The 24,827-nt window shown below is 36.5% G+C and overlaps 4 protein-coding genes across 9 annotated transcripts; 3 read left to right on the plus strand and 1 right to left on the minus strand.

Annotated features, from left to right (window-relative positions):
* The first annotated feature begins 914 nt into the window (after positions 1-914).
* Positions 915-2,802, plus strand: LOC132052723 (large ribosomal subunit protein P2-like). Its single transcript, XM_059444385.1, has 4 exons — positions 915-1,041; positions 1,138-1,234; positions 2,245-2,468; positions 2,576-2,802. The coding sequence occupies exons 2-4, from the start codon at positions 1,147-1,149 to the stop codon at positions 2,600-2,602; spliced, it is 339 nt and encodes a 112-aa protein (XP_059300368.1). The 5' UTR covers positions 915-1,041; positions 1,138-1,146; the 3' UTR covers positions 2,603-2,802.
* A 1,960-nt stretch (positions 2,803-4,762) lies between these two features.
* On the plus strand, positions 4,763-7,710 carry LOC132052724 (FRIGIDA-like protein 4a). 3 transcript variants are annotated; one of them, XM_059444387.1, is made up of 2 exons: positions 4,763-5,575; positions 5,633-7,710. In XM_059444387.1, the coding sequence occupies exons 1-2, from the start codon at positions 4,842-4,844 to the stop codon at positions 7,524-7,526; spliced, it is 2,628 nt and encodes an 875-aa protein (XP_059300370.1). In that variant the 5' UTR covers positions 4,763-4,841; the 3' UTR covers positions 7,527-7,710. The 3 variants fall into 3 exon arrangements, with proteins under 3 accessions (XP_059300370.1, XP_059300371.1, XP_059300369.1); XM_059444388.1 differs by having other exon boundaries at positions 4,763-5,533; XM_059444386.1 differs by having other exon boundaries at positions 4,763-7,710.
* A 1,512-nt stretch (positions 7,711-9,222) lies between these two features.
* LOC132054014 (protein FRIGIDA-like) lies at positions 9,223-11,271 on the plus strand. The gene has a single exon (XM_059446099.1). It carries the CDS (start codon positions 9,223-9,225, stop codon positions 11,269-11,271), a length of 2,049 nt encoding a protein of 682 aa, XP_059302082.1.
* Positions 11,272-14,805: 3,534 nt separating this feature from the next.
* LOC132052725 (peroxisome biogenesis protein 16-like) lies at positions 14,806-18,619 on the minus strand. 4 transcript variants are annotated; one of them, XM_059444390.1, is made up of 9 exons: positions 18,461-18,619; positions 18,244-18,363; positions 17,235-17,292; positions 16,699-16,915; positions 16,365-16,606; positions 16,008-16,276; positions 15,509-15,576; positions 15,328-15,389; positions 14,806-15,245 (listed from the first exon to the last, which is right to left on the minus strand). In XM_059444390.1, exons 2-9 carry the CDS (start codon positions 18,310-18,312, stop codon positions 15,184-15,186), a joined length of 1,047 nt encoding a protein of 348 aa, XP_059300373.1. In that variant the 5' UTR covers positions 18,313-18,363; positions 18,461-18,619; the 3' UTR covers positions 14,806-15,183. The 4 variants fall into 4 exon arrangements, with proteins under 4 accessions (XP_059300373.1, XP_059300374.1, XP_059300375.1 ...); XM_059444391.1 differs by having other exon boundaries at positions 18,244-18,509; XM_059444392.1 differs by having other exon boundaries at positions 16,699-16,916; positions 17,220-17,292; positions 18,244-18,508.
* Positions 18,620-24,827: the final 6,208 nt, after the last annotated feature.

Raw genomic sequence — 24,827 nt, forward strand, 5'->3', positions numbered from 1 at the left:
ATTTTGCTAGGCAATATATATATATATTTTTTTACTCTGCTGTAATATGTCTAATTGTGCTACGAAATTCTGTCTTGCGAATTTTTATTTTTATTGTCTTAGGGGTTTGAACCCAGAACTACGGGGTATTTTAGGCGAAGGGCTAAATTTAAAGACCAGCAATTTGAGGGACAAAGTTTAAAGACCACCCCGAATAAGGACAATTATGCAAATTGTTCAATAAAATGTGGTCAGGGTTGAGCAATGACTCATTTATTGATTCGGTTCATTTTCATCCTCCCAAATTCAAACTAAATCTCCCGTTTTCCACTTCTAAAGACGACAACAACAACAACGTACCCAGTGAAATTCCACAGTGTGGGGTCTGGGGAGGGTAAAATATATGCAGACCTTACCCCCATCTCGGAAGATAGAGATGCTATTTCCGGAAGACCCTCAGCTCAAGAGTTTTTCCACTCCTAAAGACATTTAACCTAAATAGACGCGAACCCAACCTCGTAAGCTAAAAATAGTCGGGAATGTATAAAAACCCCTCCGGTTCAAAATAAGTATCCACCTACCCTTTTCATTTTCGTTTGAAATGAGTGTTCACTTATCAAGAAGGAATTAATTATATTTTTTCAAATTGATCCTTATTTAGATAAGTGAGCTTTTATGCAATCAAAAAACAGTATTAACTAGGTAGTAATTAATTAAGATTAATTTAGACCTATGCCTTCCTAGGGTTAGTATTGTCTTAAGGTTAATTGGGCACTTATTTTGAACCGCGGGGTAGTACATATATAAATGTATTTAATCAATGTAAATTCTACGTATGTTGATTAAAGAAAAGGAAACAGTGAATCCAAGGTCTATTTGTGTAAAGGTTTGCCAAAGGCATCCAAACCAAATGGGCCTAAGGATAATAGTGTAAAATAAGTAAATCCAGTCCGGACAGAATGCCCAAAAACCCTAACTATATAAAGTTAATCATTCCCTGTTTCTTCATAAACCCACTGAAGGTCCGCCATTTGAAGGCTCTATTCGCTCAAAATTTCCTAAGTATTACCTCTCTCTCAAATTTCAGTTGTTTGTAGTTTGTGTTTTTTTCAGCGATTTATATCTGAATGTATTGTGTGTTGTGTTAATTTTGAACAGAGAAGAGAAATGAAGGTAATCGCAGCTTACTTGTTGGCCGTGTTGGGTGGCAACACCTGCCCCACAGATAAGGATTTGAAGAAAATCCTTGGATCTGGTAACCCCTACGTATCCTTAAGAAAGTTTTTTCATTCCTGTATATATATTTTTTTCCCGTGTTACTGATTTATTATTGCACATGGATTCTGAATATGTTGCAGTTTCTACTTCACTTTATAGCCATTGATCCATGAAGTTATTTACAATAGATGTATGCAGTTTGTTTATACATGCCTAAAGTGCGTCTATGAGTATCCCGAAGTAACACGTTCTTTACTGCATTTCGTCAGTTTTCTGATAGAGATGTATTTTAAAGGTGGAGAGTCTCTCTAGCTATTCTGATTCGACGACAGGTTTCATTTGTTGATTTGACTTTGATAGTGTCAGGAGTTATAGAATAAGATATTAGAGGAATGGTGAAAAGAAATTAGTTTTATAGATTTACTCAAAACTTGGAAAATGAGATGATTTGAAATTTTTGAATGCTATATACTGGAATATTGTTATTAGTGAACTAGTGTTAATTATTTTGGGATATAGGTAACACCCTGGAATGTAGAGTCGTGTATTGAAAGAAGAAGGGTTGTGGAATTTCATGATAAACATGCTCCTTACTTTCTGTTTCAAGTAGTGGCTATTATAACTGTGGGTAACTGGGTAACATCTTGGTTTCATTACCCTCAAGTATTATTTTATGTTTTCATGGTCCTCTGAAAAAGTTGGTTCCGGACTTAGAATGATTGCTTTTACTGCTATTATTTGTCTTGTGCCGTACCTGCCTGAGTTGTCCAGAGGTAAGAATATACTGTAATCCTTACTTTCTTCCATAAAGAACAATGGAGTAATTGATTTGACTTGACTTGAAATGTCTTAACTGATACTTTCTAATTACCTTGATGCTATCAGATTGATTCAGGTTGCACTGTTTTATGTGATGTCTTAAACTGGTGATATGTTATTCAGTTGATGCTCTATACTAAACTCTGCTGGCTTGTTATTCTTAACTGTGTTATGCGTCTGCTGGTTTTAGTGGTTCATTTGAATTAACATTTGAAACACATGTTGTAGTTGGAACTGACGCCGATGATGATAGGATTCAACTACTGCTCTCTCAAGTTGAGGGCAAAGATATCACTGAGCTGATTGCTGCTGGCAGAGAAAAGTTGGCTTCAGTACCTGCTGGTGGTGGTGCTGTTGCAGTTGCTGCACCTGCTGGTGGTGGTGCCGCTGCACCTGCTGCTGAGGAGAAGAAGGAAGAAAAGAAAGTGGAAGAAAAAGAAGAGTCTGATGATGTATGTTGCTCTCCTTATTTTGTGAACTTATATGATGGTCAATATTTTCTTTTTACCTTTCATATCTTCTCATCTGCTTGTATGGTTTTCTTGAATTTCTTTTACAGGACATGGGTTTCAGTCTTTTCGATTAGAAGAATTCGAAGAGTTCAGCTTATGAAGTATCTCTTTTTGTTCTCCTTGAGCGTATTTTAGGAGGTTTCTTGTCTACTTACAGATTTTGTTTGAACTTAGAATTTTTATGGACAACATGCTGAGGCAAACAGTGGAAATTATAGTATGTAATTTCAAATTTTCAGCTCTCTTAAATATTATCTATGTTGATCTTACGTCATTGAAAGATGTCATGGCATTTTCATTATACATATGTTGCGAAGTTGAGTTATTGGTGTTAGTGTCGAGACCTTGATAGGTTGAATTGCTCAGAGTACAGAGCATGGAGCTAAGTCTTGGTGTTTTAATAGTATTGCTAGTGGGAAATCCTGCTATCGCTGGGTTCATAAGGGGACGTTTGGTACGATGGATAGGGAAGAATAATCCTAGGATAAAAATTTAGTGCCACTATAATTCTTGTTTGGTTACTAATCTTGGGATAAGTTGTCCCAGGATTAACAATAGTGCTGGGATAAGTTATCCTTGGCATTGGCAGAGGGTGGAATAACAGTCTCAGGATAACTTATCCCAGGATAAAACAATGAAAATGACAAGAACAACCCTGAAGTCTCCCAATCTCTTTTTCTACTACCTAAACTGGTGGTTTTTTTGTAAATAAATAATTTTTTCTTAAAAATTATGCAATTCATGTCACTTTCAAAATAACAAACTAAACAATCAATAAGAAATAATATCAGGATAATTTATCCCAACATAACTAATTTTAGTATAATTAATTCCAATATAATTTATCCCATCATAACTTCTCGTTAAACCAAATGATCCCTATAATTTTAGGATGAGAATAGCTTATCCTTTAGCCAGTATCGTTGGGAGCAAGGCTTTCTTAACTTGAAATGCTAATCAGCCTGAAAAGGCGTTCAGAGTGTTTCTTTGAGCACAGTTGGAAAGCACAGAGGATTAAACTTTTTCTCAATCCTTTTTCTCTTTTGATTACCCAATTTTCTTCTTTTATTCATCGTTATTCCCATAAAAATTCCACCCAATTCATTGTGCCAGGATTGTCTTGTTCTTTTATGAATTGATACTTGGTAATGTAGGCAAAGCCGCCTCTGGAGGTTTTCATTCTTGGAGCCTGTTTGGCTTGGCTGAATTTAAGTTTTCAGTCTTGGAGCCTGTTTGACTCGAGATGTCTAACTAGCTATATTTCCTGCTGAGATGCTCTGTATAGCTATTAACTGCTTCTTGACTTGTCTTAAAGGCATAAAAGGATGGGTAAGTTTGGTCGAAAGGCTTCTTTGTTTTCTTGGCTTGCATGCATTTTTCTGTAACATGTTTATAATCATATATCCGTCGGGTGTTTTAGTCTTCCTTCCTTTATGAACAGACCGGTTCTATTTCTGTCTGTTGTCATTCAAGTCTTCTCATACCGAAGAGCTTCAAAGAGTTGCCAGAAACTGCCAATCATCTTGTTAAATCTAAACTAAACATAAAAGTTTATGAATGCCAATCAGATATCAGTTTAACTGGAACTTAAATTGTTGAAACTAAACTTAGCGTAAGTTAGCGTAGCAATAAAAAGCCTAAAACAAAAGTCTCGAAAGTTTTTCTTTATCAAAAGTAGGTTTTGGTTTCTGAGTAAGAAGAAGCAATAGTGTTAAGAAAACATATATGCCGAATGACGGTTTATATTTGTTTGGTTTTTATTGGTCTATGTAACTGATCAATTAATTAAGATGCGTTTCTCTTAAAAAAAATAGTCGTTTCTTGTTTCAAAAGAAAAACGGTTGTCATTTTATTATAATCCAGTGGCATCACTAAATCACAATTCCAAAAGTATTTTTTTCCCTTTTTCTTTTTATAGTTTCTGCATTATAACATTCAATTTTTTTGTTTGAAGAATAATTCAAAATTGAAGTGGGAAATCAAATTTGTTTAGGATTTGATATTTATTTAATTCATATCCAAATAATTTTTTTAGTAAGAATGACATAGAAATATGTTTTTAAGTTCCTAACTAAACTAGGTTTTGCTCTATTAAATAGGGTTTATGTTGCTAGCTACTCTATTTTCATATACTCCGTACTAGTAGAGAAGTTGTAAAAGATTACTCAATTTAAAAATAAAATATTTTCCTTCATATTTTCAAGGAAAAAGTAACGGTATTTGCAAAGGATAGAAATTATACTTACCAGTTACTTCAAGGACAGTTTTGGTTAAAAAGAAAATATTACTCACACTTGTTCTCCGGCGAATACGATGAATAATTCCGCGGCGGTTTCGCAGCCACCGTTAGCCACCCAAACAGCACAGAGACAATCGGAATTACAACAATCACATTCCCAGGAATTGTTCCTCGCCAATCTCCGCATATTCTCTAACTCCCTCTCCGCTTTCCAACAATGCTTTAGTGATCTACAACTACACATTAATTCCATCCGTACCTCAATCGACTCTTTACTGCTCCCCGCTCAAACAAATAACACCACTCCTTTACCCGCCCCAGCCCCGGAACCCGAACCCGAATCATCTTGGGAATCCGACCCGTCTGAAGACATCGAAGAAGAAGAAGAAGAAGCCGCGGGAGAGGAAAAGGATGTGCAGAAAGAAGAATACAACGAGAAAGTGGAAGAAGAAGTGAATTCTCCTCATTCAGAGTTGAAATCGCCTGGTTCGGAGTTGAAATCGTCTCGTTCGGAGTTGATTACGCCTGGTTCGGAGTTGAAATCTTCTGGTTCGGAGTTGATTACGCCTGGTTCGGAGTTGAAATCGTCTCTTTCGGAGTTGATTACGTCTGGTTCGGAGTTGAAATCGTCTCGTTCCGAGTTGAAATCTTCTCGTTCGGAGTTGATTAGGCCTAGTTCGGATTTGAAATCGTCTCGTTCGGAGTTTATTACGCTTGGTTCGGAGTTGAAATCGTCTCGTTCGGAGTTGATTACGCCTGGTTCGGAGTTGAAATCGTCTCTTTCGGAGTTGATTACGCGTGGTTCGGAGTTGAAATCGTCTCGTTCCGAGTTGAAATCTTCTCGTTGGGAGTTGATTAGGCCTAGTTCGGATTTGAAATCGTCTCGTTCGGAGTTGAAATCGTCTCGTTCGGAGTTGATTACGCCTGGTTCGGAGTTGAAATCGTCTCGTTCCGAGTTGAAATCTTCTCGTTCGGAGTTGATTAGGCCTGGTTCGGATTTGAAATCGTCTCGTTCGGAGTTTATTACGCTTGGTTCGGAGTTGAAATCATGTTGTTCGGAGTTGGAAATCTTATGCTTAACGATGGACAGTCATGGTCTGCGTAAGTACATGATAACACATATCTCAGATATTCATGTATTACGTGTACAAGTCCCTAAGGCACTGAAACTTTCACCCGGACCAGCAAGTCTTGTATTTAAATGTATGGGCAAGTTTTATAGCAAAGGGAGCAAGTCTTATGTTAATAACTCACCTTTGATCCAGGAAAGAAAGGCTAAAGTATTGCTTTTGGAGTGCTTTTTATTGATCGACGATAATAAGGGAGTTGAGATTGAGAAATGGGTGAAGGAAGAGGCAGAGCAAGCAGCATTAGCATGGTTAAAGAGGATAAATATTGAAAAAGGTATAGTACAGGCTCAAGAAATTGATGCTCGGGGTTTGTTGTTGTTTATTGGGTGTTTCGGGATTCCAGATAAATTTAAAAATAAGAATATCAGAAATTTGCTTCAGGTGAGTAACCTTAATTGGATTTCTGATGCGCTTAGGAGATCAAATGTTCTCATGGCGAAGATTCCTGAAATAATAGATGAAATGTTGGCGTATAATATGGTAGTTAAAGCTGTTCATATTGCCTATAGTGTTGGAATGCAGGACAAATTTAACCCTAAGAAACTTTTGATGGAGTTTTTAAGAGAGTCTAAAAGTTCATTTGACAAAATGAATGGATCACAAGTTGCACATCAAGGAAATATTGGAGTAAAAAGGAAGTACATGAATGATCTGAAATCGGTCATTAAATGTTTGGGATGTCACAACATTGATCCTGCGAAACTTCTTGGGGGGTGGCAAATTAATAAGAGAATAATGAGCTTAGAGAACGAAATTGCTGAATTCAATAAGCAGATAGTTGATCAGAAGATGGCACAAAAAAAGGCTGGATTGCATAAGAGAAAAATCGATGAAACTGAGTGGTTGAGCAACAAAGAAGTGAAACGCTCACATTTTTCAAATCCATGGCCACCACAACAGCAAAGAGGAGTTGTTAATCATGCCGTTAGCAACAACACCTTGTTAGAAGGTGGTGGAACTTCTGGTCACAATTATGGTTATTCTATGTCCCCGCCGGTATTGCATGGACCTGTTGCGGGCTCAATACATGAAAATGTTGTTGGTTCATTGGCGGGACCCGTTGGAGGTGTGGCCATTGGTGGACCTAGAGCAGGTATATCGCCAAGTCCGCAAGGAGGTTCATATGCTGGAGGTCATGGAGGGAGTCGAGTTGATAGTACACCCAGGCAAGTAGGAAGTCATGCTGGTCAATTATATGGATCGTGTGGTAATGCTTATAGGCCTGTGACATACATGGAAAGCTCTAAGGGGTTGCCAAACACCGTACCTCGTGATGCTAATAGGCGATCACCACACTTGGGAGGCTCTATGGAGTTGCCGAACACCATACATGGTGATGCTTATAGGCCACCACCACAATTGGAAGTCTCTTCGGGGTTGTCAAACACCATAACTGGTAATGCTTATAGGCCTGTGCCATACATGGAAAGCTCTAAAGGGTTGCCAAACCCCATACCTGGTGATGCTTATAGGCCCCCACCACATTTGGAAGGCTCAACGGGGTTGCCAAACATTATACCTCCACCATATCAGTTTGCTGGTACTGTTCCAGCAACTGAACTAAACCAAAGCAGTGGCTCACAGGCAGTTGATGCTCATCCTACGTCCTCCCTGCACCGGCAGATATAGTTTTGCGTTGGACAGACATTACTTTTTCCTTTAGTTTCTATTTCTGCAGTATATAAAGCCAGTCTAGAAGTGATTTCCGCTTCAAAGAAATGTTTGTGTTTCATTAGCTACTAAAATCTAGGTTTGGCCCACTTTGTCTGAACATGTCTAGGATTTTGTATTTAGTTTGGCCGATTTGTTGCTAGTCTTTTTTCATATATTAGATGACAAATAATCCTGGAAAGTTGGTTTCGCGTGGAGTTAAATAATTGCGACACGTTGCTATTGAGTCTTTGCCCCCCATAAATGCACTTACCCTATTTTGTGGAACATCATCTCTGGTCCTTCTTTTTCTTGTAACTTTGTTCAGTACACACTTTGCTTGTGGTTTGTTATTTTTCCTGTATGATATGTTCTTATAGAGTTATATCTATGTAGCAAGTCATTTGCCGGTAATTCATGTATGATGATCGGAAACATGTTTGCATAGAAGGGAACCTCATACTCAACATCTTTTCCTTCTCTAAAGCTTACGGGATGATGGATGGAGAGCTGGATATGTAAGTATTGCTCATTCTCATTCCCTTTTTTCTTCTGATTTGAGACAGTAAATTATTCGGACCAGCTTGGCAATGTTCCTGTTCAAGATTGAAGTCCTCTGTCTCTTTAATCAGATTTTCTTGTTTGTGGGAGTTTAGATAATTGTTTGTGGTGGAACTGCAGGCCTCCAGTATTGCATGGACCTGTTGCGGGCTCAATACAAGAAAATCTTGTTGGTTCACTGGCAGGACCCGTGGGAGGTGTGACCATTGGTGGACCTAGAGCAGGTATGTCGCCAAGTCTGCAAGGAAGTTCATATGCTGGAGGTCCTCCGAGGGAGTCAAGTTGATAGTGCACCCGGGCAAATAGGAAGTCATGCTGGTCAATTATATGGATCGCATGGTAATGCTTATAGGCCTGTGCCATACATGGAAAGCTCTAAGGGGTTGCGAAATACCATACCTGGTGATGCTAATAGGCCACCACCATACTTGGAAGGCTCTATGGAGTTGCTGAACACTATACACCCACCATATCAGTTTGCTAATACTGTTCCAGCAACTGAACTAAACCAAAGCAGTGGCTCGTACTTCGTCCTCCTTGTACCAGCAGAGATAGTTTTGCTTTGGCAAGACATTACTTTTTCCTTTAGTTTCCATTTCTGTAGTACATAAAGGCTGTCTAGAAGTAATTTTTCAGTCTCAGAAATGTTTGTGTTTTATTAGCTACTAAAAATCTGATTTGGCCCATTTGTTGCTATTCGTTCTCAATTATTAGATGACAAATAATCCTGGAAAGTTGTACTTATTGTAGCTTTTGAAAAACAAATTCGGCAACTCTCCACAAACACTTATTTTCTCCCAAAAGCTTGATCAACCGCCTCACAATTTTTAAAATAAATATTTTCCGCCTTCCAAAAGCTTGACCGAACAAGCTAGATATTAGGCTAAAAATTATATTTTGAGGTAAGACAAGGATCTAAATATATTTTTTTTAGTAAAAATAATATAGGAAGATGCCTTTCAATTTCTAACTAAATTAGATTTTGCGTTATTATAAATGAGGCTATTACCAGCTATTGACTGAAGTGATAGAGAACTACTAAATTCCATAAAAAGATAAAAAAGGTAACGCATACACATACTATTAGGAAGTGAGGCTAGTCAGTGTGAATACGATGAATAATTCCGGTGCAGCGACGCCACCATTGGCCACCCAGCAATCACATCTCCGCCAACTGTCGGAGTCCCTTGCCGCGTTCCAACAATGCTTTAGTGATCTACAACTACACATTAATTCCATCCGTACTTCCATCGACTCTTTACTGCCACCGCCTCACACAAATAACACCACTCCTTTACCCGCCACATCATCACAGCCCGCAGCACCAGCCCCGGAACCCGAACCCGAACCATCTTGGGAATCTGATCCCTCTGAAGACATAGAAGAAGAAGAAGTCGAGGGAGAGGAAAAGGATGTGCAAAAAGAAGAATACAACGAGAAAGTGGAAGAAGAAGTGAATTCTCCTCATTCAGAGTTGAAATCGCCTTGTTTGGAGTTGAAACAGTCTCCTTCGGAGTTGAAACCGTCTCCTTCGGAGTTGATTACGCCTGGTTCGGAGTTGAAACCGTCTGGTTCGGAGTTGAAATCGCCTGGTTCGGAGTTGGAAATCTTATGCCAAACAATGGACAGTGAAGGTCTACGGGAGTATATGATAACACATATCCAATATACTCACGAACTGCGTGTACAAGTTCCTAAAGCATTGAAACTTTCACCCGGACCAGCAAGTCTTGTATTTAAATGTATGGGCAAGTTTTATAACAAAGGGAGCAAGTCGTATGTTAATAACTCACCTTTGATCCAGGAAAGGAAGACCAAAGAACATCATAGAATAAGAGCAAAAAGGAAGGCTTTAGTATTGCTTTTGGAGTGTTTCTTGTTGATGATGGGAACCGACGACGATAATAAGGGAGTTGAGATTGAGAAAGAGTTGAAGGAAGAGGCAGAGCAAGCAGCTTTAGCATGGTTAAAGAGGATGAATCTTGAAGGTGGTGTAAAACAGGCTCAAGAAATGGATGCCCGGGGATTGCTCATGTTTATTGGGTGTTTTGGGATTCCAGATAAATTTAATGACGCATGTATCAGAGATTTACTTCAGGTAAGTAATATTAATTGGATTTCTGATGCTATTAGGAGATCAAATGTTCTCATGGCAAAGATTCCAGAAATAATAGGGGACATGTTGGCGAATAAGACAGTAGTTAAAGCTGTTCACATTGCCTATTGTTTTGGAATTCAGGACAGGTTTAACCCTAAGAAACTTTTGGCATCATTTTTAAGAGAGTCTAAAAGTTCATTTGACAAAATGAATGGATCACAAGGTGCACATCCAGGGAATATTGGAGCAAAAAGGAAGTACTTGAATGATCTGAAATCGGTCATTAAATGTTTGCGATGTCACAATATTGATCCTGCAAAACTTCTTGGGGGTTGGCAAATCAATACGAGAATAATGAGCTTGGAGAAAGAAATTGCTGAATTCAATAAGCAGATAGCTGATCATAAGATGGCACAACAAAATGCTGGATTACGTAAGAGAAAAGTCTATGAAACTGAGTGGTTGAGCAACCAAGAAGTGAAACGCTCACATTTTTCAAATCCATGGCCGCCACATCAGCAGCAAAGAGTTGTTGTTAATCATGTTGTTAGCAACAACACCTTGTTAGAAGGTGGTGGAACTGCTGGCCACAATTATGGTTATTCTATGTCCCCTCCGGTATTGCATGGACCTGTTGCCGGCTCAATACATGAAAATGTTGTTGGTTCACTGGCGGGAGCCCTGGTAGGTGCGGCCATGGTTGGACCTGGAGCTGGTATATTGCCAAGTCCACAAGGAGGTGCATATGCTGGAGGTCATGGAGGGAGTCGAGTTGATAGTACACCCAGGCAAGTAGGAAGTCATGCTGGTCAATTATATGGATCGTGTGGTAATGCTTATAGGCCTGTGCCATACATGGAAAGCTCTAAGGGGTTGCCAAACACCGTACCTGGTGATGCTAATAGGCGATCACCACCACAGTTGGAAGTCTCTATGGGGTTGCCAAACACTATACCTCCACTATATCAGTTTGCTGGTACTGTTCCAGCAACTGAACAAAACCAAAGCAGTGGCTCACAGGCAGTTGATGCTCATCCTTCGTCCTCCTTGTACCGACAGAGATAGTTTTGCATTGGCCAGACATAACTTTTTCCTTTAGTTTCCATTTCTGTAGTATGTAAAGCAAGTCTAGAAGTGGTTTCTACCGTCAAAGAAATGTTTGTGTTTCATTAGCTAATAAAAATCCTAGCTTGGCCCAGTTTGTCCAAATATGTCTAGAATTTTATCTTTATTTTGGCCCATTTGTTGCTATTCTTCTCAATTATTAGATGACAAATAATCCTGGAAAGTTGGCTTCTCGTGGAGTTAAATGATTACGACATGTCGCTATTGAGTCTTCGCCCTCCATAAATGCATTTATCTTATTTCGTCGAACATCGTACACACTTAGCTTGTGGTTTGTTGTTTTTTCTGTATGATATGTTCTTATATCTATGTAACAAGTCATTTGCTGGTAATTCATGTGTGATGATCGGAAACATGTTTGCGTAGAAGGGAACCGCATACTCAACATCTTTTCCTTCTCTAAAGCTTAAGGGTTAATGGGATGGGGAGTTGGATATGTAAGTATTGGTCATTCTCATTCCCTTTTTTATTCTGATCTGAAACAGAAAATTTTTCGGACCAGCATGGCAATGTTCTTTTCAAGACTGGAAAGGTAGTATAGCCCCTTCTCTGTCTCTTCTGTCTCATGATGGTTTATTCTTTTTTAATCAGATTTTCTTGTTTGTGGGAGTTTAGATAATTATCTGTACTTATATATGTCATTTTTTTTCTTCTCGCCTTATCATATGGACATTATTTCAATAATGACCTTTTTTGAAATTGAATCGTTTTCACACTTTGCATTGTGTTGATTGCAGCTCCTGTGATGACCCACTTGCATTGTCTCGATGTTTCAAATTTATGAACTGGTTGAACTATTTGATATTATATTTGGATAAAGTATTTGGTACATGCTATTAGCAAAATAAAGTGGATGCTTGTGTATGAAATTGAGTAGAATTCTAATTCTCTTGCTAGCATTGAAGATTACCATATACAGGCTATTCTTCCCCGTGGGCCACCCCCAAGTAAAATCCAGCTCTCTGATTGAATTTCTTTGATTCTTGAGAAACATAAAAAAACAGTGGCTGGATTTCCTGTCATGTTTCCTGTCTATATTTCCTTTATAGGACAGGATCGTCCATCAGGGACTCTTAAAAACAGTAGTTTAGACTTCCTTTTCATGATCTTATTCTATTTGGTTGAAGGCTGCTGTAGTTGGGCCAGGAATTGAACTCGGAAAGCGTGTAGATGTTAATGAAGCTGAAGAACACATATTTGGCCTTGACTTGATGAACAATTGCGTATGATCTTTCATTTTGTACTAAAGTAAGAGTATTATCTTTGTAGAAGAGCTCATTTAGAAGCGTATGTCAGATTTTTTTCGGTTTCCTTGGGATAGACGAACAGATAATGTTGTTTTCATTCCCTGGTTCAATTGTGTCTATTCATCAGTTTTACAGGACTTGATGTAGCTTCTTCTTTTATTTTGTAGCAGCTACACCAAAACAGAGTAAAGAAATAAAGCTGGGTGGCATTGACCAATAATGAAGTGAAAAGCCATTTACAGTTAACTCTTTTCTTATATGTACATCAGTATTCTTACCTGTTCTCCTATATCAGTTCACGTTTTTTTAATTACATGGCACTTGATGTTTGGACATATTGTTGGAATGCTTCTTAGATTGCAGATATACATACCTCCATATCCGATGACTCCCAATCTTGAGTTGTCCAAAAATCCTTGTATGGTGGAACGAACAGGTATATTTGAGTAATCACCTGCTCAGATTGGGGGCAAGATAGTCTATTAACTTTGTGAAACTATTCTTCGCCCTACCTGTCAAAAAATGTTTGTATTAGTGTCAACTGAACAGCTACGCCATTTCAGCTTGCCTCCTGAATTCCTAATCTAGCATCTAATTTGATTTCAAAGAGAGATGATTTGTTGCTAGAGGATATCTGGTTATGAGATTGATCGTGTCCATCACGAATCCTAATTCTTACTTGTGAAGTCCTAGATCTCCAAACTAAAGACCCCCAGTCCTTCATTTCTAAACATAGAAACTTTCTTATAGTAGTTGCTTCGGAAGTTTAAGGTTGGTTGAATGCTGCTTGATTTGAACTTCAGTTCACCCTTCTATTCGTACTTTTGTGAATAACCCCTTGTCACTATCATACCACTTCAGTTTCCTCTCTTCTCTTTCTCTATAATTAGATAAAGTTGAGATTTTCTTATTATTTTAGTTTTGTTAGGAAAAACAGAACTCACTTTTGTTGATCTGGTGGGTGTTTTGTTCATGGATCTAACAAAGGTAGGATCATCCTTCAATTTTCTCTCTTTTCGCTTCCAAAGATTCTGATGCATGCACATTTTCTTCTTACTCTTTTGATTTGGTGTGAGAAGTGGAATTCGTTATAACTTAGATTATGAAGCTCTGCCCAAAATCATACTTAGTTGATAAAAGAAAAAACTCTCCCAAAATTGGGATTCCATCAAGAATGTCAAACATTTGTGTCTACTGTGTTATCTTAGAATTTATGTAAATTTCTTTAAACTTTCATGAACAGCTAAACTGCATGTTATGATTTTATACTCTTGGGGGTCGTTCAGTTGGCTGGCGTCTTAACTTGAACGCACTGAATCAGAGAATGCTTTAAGCAACAGGTGTGATTTGCAGTGTATGTGAATGATGAAATTTCTTTTATGCAAGTTGTTTTTTTCGGTCTACGGAAAGAGTTATGGGTGCTTAGTGTTTTTGCATTAAACAAAGACATTTCTTTGTGGTAAACATGTGCCCGTTAGTCTTACAGCTTTTGTCTAATGTTGTCAGTGGATATAGTGATGTAGCAGTTACTTCTCCAAGATAGATGATGAATATTGGGAAGAGTGAAGACCTAGAGCTGCCTCCCAAATCAAACTTGTTTTGATATGCAGTTGGAAACTTCTCTTCATTGAATCATAATGAGGACACAGAAATATTACAAAAATTATCCTTTTGTTGGCTTGTCACCAACTAAACACGTCATTTTGTTGTATGAAATTTCAAAACTCAAGCTCAAAGGGAAGATTGTACATTACTAAGTATTCTCCAGGCTGTCCGTACACTCATAATTTGTGGATTAGATTTATGTGTTACAACTTACAAGTAAGCGTGCACACTTTCTTGGTAACACAAGTAGTACAATTTAGTTCAGTTTTGGTTGAAGTAAATTCCGATCCCTGACTTTTCATAATTTATGCTATAGATCTTTTCAATCTGCCCAAAGGACCTCCCGTAGCCACGCATTGGTCAATATCAATGCATGAAATTGTTTCTTAAACTAAGTAACACGCGGGTTATAATGTCTATACAGGACTTTATCTACACTAGAAGTCTAGAGTATAATCCAACATTTTCCCATTTTACTTGAAATATAATATTTCCATAATGGAGCTGCTATAAATTAAGATTGTCTGTGAATATGTTTGTGTAAAATCAAGTATTTCAGTTCAAGCACTTAGATCCAGCTTAAGCTTAGAGGACGTTCGGACTTGTACATTAAGGCATGCACTAAGATGTAATTGTTGAATCATTCATTTCAGTAATGAATTATGATAAAGGTTTAATCTACTTTGACAATTTTGGAGAAACCATTGGTAGAGATCGTTTCCCCCTTTAATTTCAGGCAAGTGGGTTTTGGATACCAGATGATTATATCAAAAACTTTGAACATTTTGGAACATACTTTGACTATACTCAACTGATGGGGTGGGGCTAAAGAGAGAGAAGCCCGCCAACATGACACACAAATGTGATAGTAAGCTCTCCTCAAATAAAGAAAATCAATCAGCTATGCCTCAAAACCAAATCCCCAAGAAAAGGAATAAAGAGAGAGACTGCAAATATCTAGATGTAGAGGCTACAAATTTCTCCTGATAGCTTCCCCCGGTTATGAACCAGACGTGTACGTGTAACGCGATTGGACTCCAATAACAATTTCAACTAATTTTTCTGCATTTCAAGACCAGCCTTTGTCAAAAAATTGTGAACATAGAAGCCAAAAACTGAACTCCATGAATATCTTAAAACATACCTGCAACAAATCCAAGAATGGGAATAGGTTGCGCTAGCCTTTGAGTGCTTTTGAGTCTTTGCCTGCAATAACAGAAGGCACTAGCATCATTCTACTTGATTCCAAGTTCTCGTCGAAGGCATTAGTTAGTAATAGCGTAACCATCAGAAGCATATGTAACAAGAAGAAAACACATAATTACCTGGTATACTTGGTAAAAAATGGATCCCACATTAGGTACAACGCCCATAACCTTCTCCGCCTTTTCAACTACATAGAGTGTAGAACAAAATCATTTTATTTCAGCATGCAAAATAAAATTATAAACAGGATTCATTACACGAGGGTAGGTAAATTTTGTATGGAAAAAGTGTGGGGCTGGTGGTGTGATGGTGGAGGAGTGCATAAAAAAAGCCAGGAAAAAAACAAAGACACTGATATAATTACGATAGAAATATGGTACAGTTCAGTTCAAGAAGGAATTACATCCATGGCACCCAACCAGAGTATATATAGAAGCAGGTCTAATAGGCGAAAAAAATGAGGAAAAAGTTATAGAACAAATGCTGTTAATTTGAGGAGGCACAACTGCTTAGTTTATACATGAGAAGGATATGGCCGCAGAGGAAGCCTAGTGTCAGTACGAGTGAACTTAGATTCCATAAGAGAAGAAAAATGCGGAAATTCTGAAGTATCCAAACCTCGTCCTTCTCAGAGTCAGAAGGCTGAAGCTGCTGAGTTTTCCCTCTATGTTGAGACATCAATGTAAATGAGAGAATGCTATTTCCGATGAGGTCCACAGCCAGCGACATACACCAGGGAAACCACGAGCGTGTTCCATATTTCCTCATCAATAGGACATAAACAAGAGGCCTTATGATGAACAAAATCTCGCCGGTCACAAAGAAGCCCCCAGGAATACCTTTCTCAGATAAGAAAGTCCGTAGACTAGGTTTCTCAACTAGTTTACCTATAAAGATATGTAAAAAAAATATTAAGAGCCAAGCGAGGAATACAATCAAATCGCCTGAATTTAGCTCTGAACCAACACCAATTACTTGTAGCATTCTTGCTAAAACTGCTTAAGGCAGATATTGCCCTGTCTTCAAGATTCCCCGAGTTTTGCAAATGTAGTTTTTTTGTGATACCAGACTCTTCTTTCCCTGTAGGCTTATCAAGCTGCCTCTTCATTTCTTCGGGACAAGAAGAATTAGAATCAGTTTCAGCATTTTCAGTCTCCCCTCCTTGTAAAAGCATTTTGTACCCAGAATTCCTGAAGATAAGTAGCCTAATACAAACCCTGAAAAGGAAAAACAAATAGTGCAAATATTTAGTCGTAAAGTACCAAATGTATTTTTTCGAAAGTATGAATAAGTTAGCTGGGACACTTACTTGACAGCCTCAGTAACGGCAATCAGATTCCATTTGTTCTTTTCACCATAAATTTGTTCACCCACAACCTCAATCGTTGTCTCCAAGTCTTTCAGTAAGGTAAGGCATAATGATAAGGGGATAAAAGAAGACTCTGCACATCTCGTATGTACCTCAGTTGGACCTGTCTCTATTATAAATTCATTTATGGTAGTAATCATTCCTACAAGAGATGACACTGCAAGGAACAGACAGTTCAGGAAAGAAAAAGAAGGATAAAAAAACATTGGTAAGAAAGTAAAAATGTTAAAATGAAGTAATTCCTTATTAATGTTTATCATTAGGTAATACTTCATAGGTAATGAAACATTAAGCAAGGAAAACTTTTCCAATAAAGCCAACACTTCAATCTTAAAGTTGCTATTGTTTACACGACGAAGCCAACATGGAAAAGAGTGATCCCAAATTCAAAAGAGAAGAAATCCGTTTAGAAAGACATTCTAAATATTTTTAAAGCAGCAAAAAGAAGCCTACTGTTACCAAAAGTTTCACAAAACCTGCTTCTGGCCCAATTTCTGATTCAGCAAACTCATCTGGGAGGAGCCATGTCAAATACTGGACATTCAGAAAAAATATGAGAAAAAGTAAGTAAATTTGCATTCTGTTGACAACCACATTTTATCTCTGTCAAGTATGAGCAAGCTATGTATGCTACAACCAATGCTTGAAGCAACAAGTAACAAAATAATTTCAAAAAATGAAAGATTTAAATGAAAATGGAAAAACCATCGACTATATAAGGGAGAACACGAAAACTAGTGATATCTCTTAATTTAGTGCAAATTTGGCAATGTAACATCTCAAGCAATGTTTACCTTCCATCTGAGTTTGATTACAAACTAATGGATGGCATGAGAAAGATCTCTCACTGAATTGTGATTCATTTCCATAGGAATTGTACCTCCCAAGGTAGGTGCAAGGTCTGCGTGCACTCTACGCTCTCCAGACCCCGCTTTGGATTTCACTGGGTATGTTGTTGTTGTTGTTTTCCATAAGAAACATTTGTAAAATTATTCAATTTTCATAAGAATTATTTGTACAATTATTCATAAGGGGAAAGCATTTTTCATACATACAGTACTATTTACTTATGAAGGGGAGAAATTTCTGGCAGTAACCCAGAAAGCTTGTCGCCATGTAACTGGTGAGGCCACGGGTTCGAGCCGCTAAAACAGCCTCTTGCAGAAATGCAAGCGTGTGCGTCGCATAATAAACCTCGCGATCCAAGCCTTTTCCCACCCCCGCATATGGGAGCTTTAGTTAATGGCCTTTTTCTTTTACAGTACTATTTACTTATCTAGAAGACAAGAAAATGATCAAAAGAAACTTTTTGGCTTAGAAGAAAAATGAAGTTTGTCAACTACACTCATCCACAATACTCAAAATTAAGTCCAATTTTCACTCTTGTAGCCAGTCAAAACTACTAGTTTTCACACCATAGACAAGCAAAGGGCTATAAATTGAAAAATGTTGATATATAGAGGGTAGCTAATAAGAGGGTCTTACATTGGCAAGAGTATCGAATTTAAGGACAAAATGTTTATTCCTCCTAATCCATCTCTTATAAGCCTCCATAGCCCTCCACAATCAGAATAAACCTTTCACTCAGATATTATTAGGTTGGTGCTGGAACAGAAAATTAATATGTTGAGAAAAAATATTTGGAGAAGAAAAAAAAAAAAAAAAACGAAATTAGTATTGATAACATGTTCATCAATCATACAGTGAAAGTTGATGAGCATTTTCATGATCCAACAAGTAAGTATATGGGAAGAAGACAATCTTGAATATACAAGACAATAATTGGATCGCATTTATTAAGGAGAAAATGCCCACGCGAAAACACTCAACACTGGGGTGACGCCTCACTCAACCATTTTATTTTATTATATTAAATGACTGGACTTCACAGGATATTTTTGATCCCACCCCACTGCTCCCTCCGTCTCAAATTATTTATCATTTTTTTATTTTACATAAATACTCCAACCGTCACATAATAAATGTTATCTTAGCCAAAAATATTCATATTAAAAAATCAATAATGCAATGTGAAATTTATTAAATTATCCCTATGTAATAAAAATAAATTATTTTTTCCTTTTGATTAGAGCATGCTCAAGTAGTACACCTTGTTGACATTGGGAATCCAATAATACCAAGTTATTATGTGACTTTTCCAATCATTATTTAGATGTTACTTTAATTTGTCAGTTTTTTCTCTAAGGGTAGAGTTGGAAAAAAAAACTAATCAATTTATGTCTTGGGATAGGACAATTTTCTTTTGCTAAGGTTATTATGGGATGGAGGGAGTATTAATTAGGAGAGGTATTTGACTATTTTTATCATTATTTATGTTTAAGTTATAATCTCTCTGCATTAGATGTTTACTTTAATTATATGTCATCTCCATTAATAATAAAATTTTACTATGGGAAAAATAAGAAGAAAAAGTAATTAATTATATCTTGAACTTCTAAAACGATAAATAATTTGAGACAACTATTTTTAATAACCACAATAAATAATTTGAGACGGATGGAATATTCTTTAAATTCTTTTTATAGAAAGAAATTAATCTGTTCTTTCCAGTTTATAAGATGACTATATTTGACTAGATATTGATTTTAAGAACACAAAATAGAAAAAAGAAAAACTTTAGAGACGAAACATAAATATAGAGAAATGATAGTAATAGTTTAGAACAGACCAAATATTAATGAATTTAACTTAATTGCAGTTTATGAAGAGCTTAGAAGAGTTCGCTTGATATCAGCAACAGTATGTAGTCGTGTGACTTTTTGCTATCGAGTCTTTATCAGAGGCGGAGCCAGAATTCGAAGTTTGTGGGTTCGAGTTCTAATTCTTTAAAGTTATTGGGTTCTGAATTAATAATTTGTACACATTTGATAAAAGTTTTAATACAAATATATGATTCGGATAAAAACTACTGGGTTCAGCCGAACCCACGGCCGAAGGGCTAGCTCCGCCCCTGGTCTTTATATATAAGTATATATAATCTACTAGTAAGGGATAGCACGGGCCAATAACAGTATGTTGAATATTGGATTATAGTTTTGTTGTTATTAAAGAATTCTCGTTTTAGTGTCCATTTTAAAAGAATCCTAAAGTTCAAAACTTAAATCACGTAAAGTACATGAAAAGGGCAAAAAACCATAATTTTATCCAATTGTCATACTAACAATGGACACAGGTTATTTAACAAGCTTTTTTCTTCCAAAGACTGAAAAACATAGTAATCACATATATTTCCTTGTTGAATCCTTCCTCTATCATAGTAATAGTAATTAACACAGTCTATTTAGGACTTTAGTTTCCACAATAACTGCAAAGCGTAGTAGTATATATAGTTGTGTCTTTATTATTTAACGGATACTTGTTTTTCTTTTTCACATCAAGCTGAACTCTATTTTATCTTAACCATAATTGTTTTTACCCAAGAAAAAGTTTTTATGATGATTTTCATAAGATTTTAGATGGGTATGATAAAGTTTGATCAATTTTACTGTACAATGACATAAATGATAGATAATTTTTAATATACAAAAATGAGCTTCTCTGTTAGCCAAGAAATGATTTCACTAATTTTTGTTTAAGATTTTACCAATGAATACGCTAATTCAGATCAAATTTAATTTACAAAAAGGAGTTTTCTTTGTATACTTTGAAGTTCATGTTTATTAAGAAGGAAAAATTTGAAAGCACATGTAACCAAAAGATAAGCTGGACCTGACACTTGTGAATTTGTGAGAGCGTTTAGCAGTTGTAATGGCTTTTTGAGCATTGAAAGAAGGCTTAAGTATATTTTGGATTTACAGAAATGTACAAGTGTGTTTATTGTGAAAAAGCAAAAGCAGGGGCAAAATGAAACTTCAAAAAACGGACTGTTGCTCAATCAATTAAAAAGTACAAAGGCGCAAGCGGAATTATATGAAAGATTACTGGCTTTTCAGTCAACACGGTAATAAGTCAAGTCCCTATACCAAACGATGCAAGACAACTCAGCAAGGAAAATATATAATTACAAAAATATCCCCGGACGACCCGAAGCTGCTCTCCTTAGCGGCTTCTATATAAGTAGTAATAACATATAAAAGCAATATTATATCACGTCTAGTATTTTTTTTTTTAATTATATAGGTGGTAGGGGAAGAGAGAATGGGGGAGGAGATTACAACGTGGGGATTCGAACCCTCACTAAGAAGGTGAAAGTTCAGGTAACCAACCAACTAAGCTACTAAGTCACTGCCAAAATAAAATTTCAACATCTCATATTTGTATTTAATCAATAAATTCATGATATGCGTTATTATATACATACTTATTAAGTCATGCTAATTGTACATTGGATGTGAATGTGCGGTGTGTGTGGGTGATTGAGAAAAGGACATAAATGGTCCCTTAACTATGAGAGTAGGTTCAAAATAGTTCCTTAACTATGCACTTAATAGTTTTGGTCCTTTAAGTTTGCCACAAGTTAACAAAAATGGTCCCTTAACTATGACGGTTGGTTAAAAATAGTCCCTTAAGTATGCGCTTAACAGTTTTGGCCCTTTAAGTTCACCAAAAGTTAACACTTTTAGTCTCCAACAAAATATTTATCGAACTCTATTTGTTAAATTTGACGAGAATAATGTAAAAAAAAGAAAAAAAAAATTTAGCGAGAACTCATATTTAAAGGTACATATCACTAAAGAAAAAACCAAATATCTCGGAACAAAACCGACTGACGTTAGTCCATTATAGGGAAAAACTAAGGAAAAAACCAACAGACTTGATAATGTCAGAAAATAGTGTCTCGTACACAAAGACCGACAGACTCTGTTGATTAAAACCGAGGGAGTCCATCAGCTAAGTAAAATACACCAGACTTAAGAAATAAATTAGAAATAGCAGAAACTACAAAAGTTGGCCCTACTAAAAACAAGTGAAAAAACGATGGATAAAATCGAGGGACACTATTTTTTAATTTTCTTTTTTAAAATTTTTACGAAAACCAACGGACGTCCGTCGGTTATTTTCGAGGAAAAAAGCACGGTTTTTTTCTTAAAAAAAGAATCACTACAATGGAAGTATTTATTTTTATATCGGGTTTTCAGTAAAAACAAGTCTAGTGTATTTTACTTAGCCGATGGACTCCCTCGGTTTTAATCGACAGAGTCTGTCGGTCTTTGTGTTCCGAGATACTATTTTCTGACATTATCAAGTTTGTAGATTTTTTCTCGATTTTTCCCTATAACTGATTGGCGTCCGTCAGTTTTTTCCCGAGGTATTTGGCCGTTTCTTTAATAATGTGTACCTCTAAATGTGATTTCTCGCTATATATTTTTTTTTTTTTTTTTTTATAGTTCTCGTCAAATCTAACAAACAGAGTTCGATGAATATTTTTGCAGAGACTAAAAGTGTTAACTTTTGGCTAACTTAAAGGTTCAAACTATTAGGTTCATACTTAAGGGACTATTTTTAACCAGTTCATACTTAAGGGACTATTTTTAACCAACCCTCATAGTTAAAGGACTAATTTTGTTAACTTGTGGCAAACTTAAAGGACCAAAACCGTTAAGTGCATAGTTAAGGAACTATTTTGAACCTACTCTCATAGTTAAGGGACCATTTATGTCCTTTTCCCGCGAGTGATTATTCCTTCATACTAGTGGTGCTACTAAGCATTATCTATCCGAATGTCTAAACTTGTCTCAAAATACGATGTATGAAAAGTGGTTAAATTTATCATTAAAATCAAACCAGAGGTTGCCAGTTCATGATGTTTAGATAATGATTATGTGTATATTAAGGAAGACTATAAGATTGTAATTCGAAATGCATAAATGATTGCGTGTTTAAATAACATGATGTCTTCCTCCAAATCGTGTAAAATGTTTTCGTTTCTGCTAATTAATTATCACCGACAACCAGTGTATGTAAAATGGTAGAATGAAGATTTGTTACTTGTCTTATTTGAATTTTAATGCAAGAAAGTGTTTGGTTCGAAATAATCAGCGCGTCATCCGGAAGCTAATAATTGCAAATCTTGAACACAATAAATCAGATATACTAAAAAACATAATATTTTAATAGAATTTGATCAATTGACCTACATATAAAAAAGTATAAAGGAAAGCATAAAAACTATGGAGCGAATAACCTCCCCCTAAATAAGACTCTCTAATCTACATTATGGATGCTATTGTGTTTTTGTTTGAAGTGAATATCCTCAATTTATAGAAGTGCAAAACTTCTCCCAAAAAAAAAAAAAAGGGATGAATATGTAGAGTCCTTTTCCACAAAGAAAATATTTTCTACCAAGAAGTCCTTTATGAAGTAAAACACAATTATGCTAGAATCAATAAATCTCATAAAAAAGAATGGCATAAAGTTCAAAGCAACTCCTTGCAAACTCAGGATTTTTAAACTCCTAACAGGACACTTGTTATCAGTAGTCTTAAACTAGTTCATTTCTCTTTAAAAGAAGCAAAGATCATCCTCTTGAAATAACCAGTTCCCTTTACTTAACTTCCTAAGTTACCTTTAGATCTTTAAACAAGCCAATTTTCCCAACTCTTTCTATTTCCAGCCCTTTGCTAAAATGGTCAAATTTAAGGTGAAAAATTCGGGGTAAACTCTAACAGAAAAATGATTAGTGAAGCCCCAGTTTATTTAGGATTGAAATATTGTGGAAAAAAAACAACGATTAAAATAAGAAGTGTTATAAATCTTCAAAAGCTAATGTTAGGAGTAAATGTGGAATTCACTCAAACGTAGCGTGAGTGGGGGAGATGGTAGCATAGTTAAACTTAGTTAAAATGACATATAGTAAGTGGTCTAATAAATCTAGTATGGTGTGTTGTGACTTGTGGGTTAACGAATGATTATGCGTCTAAATCATATAACAAAAATAAGGTGCGCCTAATTCATATGATATTTGTGCAATTGTTTCAGACGGCCATTCTTTATTGTCTTAAACGAAAGGTAACTACAATTTCGATCGCACCGTTAAAATGAAGGATCAACTTTAGTAATTAGTTGTAAGTAGTCAAACGAGGGGTGTGAAGGTTAGCTAGGTCACATCACATATGGTTTAAGCTTTTGGTCCCATGAATATACACAACTGTCCTTCCAAATTAAAATAAATATCCCTCTAGACTTGAAAGTTTCAACTGCCAATTGTTTTAATTTGGCATTATTATTTTTTCTCTAGGAATTTGATATTCAAAACTTACTGGTGTTATTCATTTATTTTGCGATGAATAAATAAGAGTATAAAACGCTTCACCACTAAGGGGCTCATCATTCCCTCAGGACTCGAGTTCGAGACATCATATTAAAGGTGAAGAGATTGAGTCATCTCGTTACACAAGGCGGATGTATCATTGACAGAATAGGTTCAAGAAAAACAATATTTTTGGTCCAAACTGTCACACCCCAATTCCTGATAGGGCGTGATGGGCACCCGGCCCTTATTTAGGACCGAGCGAACCCGCTGACTGTCATAGCACTCGTAGTCATAATGGGCCCCTAACCGGCCATAAATGCGTAATGAATTTTTTTTTTCTTTTTTAAAACAATATACAATATACCTTTCAAATCAACATAACTTGCGACTGTACAAAATCTGTAATATCATGTATACAATACGACGCGCCATAGAGTCGCTCACAATCGACGCCTCATACACACGACTCGTTCGCAAAGTCTCTAACATAATCGATACTATAGCATATGTATACACCGACTCAAACAAAGACTCCGAAGAAAATGGAGCTCGCCACTTGCCGGAACACCTTCTCGCTAATGTCTTCGTTTACTACCCTGGGTACGCGTATTGGCACGAACGTTAAAATTTCGAAGAAAGCGGGGTCAAGACGTGAATACGTACCGAACATGTAAGGCGACGTAAAGCAACATAAAGCATGAATATCAACATCATGGGACCATAGAACGGATAATGAGGTAGCGAGTAACCGTTTCTTTTTTTGTTTAAAAAGTCTCTTTTCATAGGAGTCGAAAGTAGAACTTATGTCGTATCATGTCACATCATATCTTATCACGTCATATCGTAGCGTATCGTA

The sequence above is a fragment of the Lycium ferocissimum genome, chromosome 4 (assembly GCF_029784015.1).
Source record: "Lycium ferocissimum isolate CSIRO_LF1 chromosome 4, AGI_CSIRO_Lferr_CH_V1, whole genome shotgun sequence".
NCBI classification, from domain to species: Eukaryota; Viridiplantae; Streptophyta; class Magnoliopsida; order Solanales; family Solanaceae; genus Lycium; species Lycium ferocissimum.

Coding starts and splice junctions, on each gene's coding strand:
- LOC132052723 (XM_059444385.1), top strand. CDS start 1,147: ATGAAGGTAATCGCAGCTTACTTGTTGGCCGTGTTGGGTGGCAACACC. Junction 1,235..2,244: donor GAAGAAAATCCTTGGATCTG/GTAACCCCTACG, acceptor CACATGTTGTAG/TTGGAACTGACGCCGATGAT. Junction 2,469..2,575: donor AAAAAGAAGAGTCTGATGAT/GTATGTTGCTCT, acceptor TTTCTTTTACAG/GACATGGGTTTCAGTCTTTT.
- LOC132052724 (XM_059444386.1), top strand. CDS start 4,842: ATGAATAATTCCGCGGCGGTTTCGCAGCCACCGTTAGCCACCCAAACA.
- LOC132054014 (XM_059446099.1), top strand. CDS start 9,223: ATGAATAATTCCGGTGCAGCGACGCCACCATTGGCCACCCAGCAATCA.
- LOC132052725 (XM_059444390.1), bottom strand. CDS start 18,312: ATGGAGGCTTATAAGAGATGGATTAGGAGGAATAAACATTTTGTCCTT. Junction 17,293..18,243: donor AATTCGATACTCTTGCCAAT/GTAAGACCCTCT, acceptor CTGAATGTCCAG/TATTTGACATGGCTCCTCCC. Junction 15,246..15,327: donor CATTCTTGGATTTGTTGCAG/GTATGTTTTAAG, acceptor CTTGAAATGCAG/AAAAATTAGTTGAAATTGTT.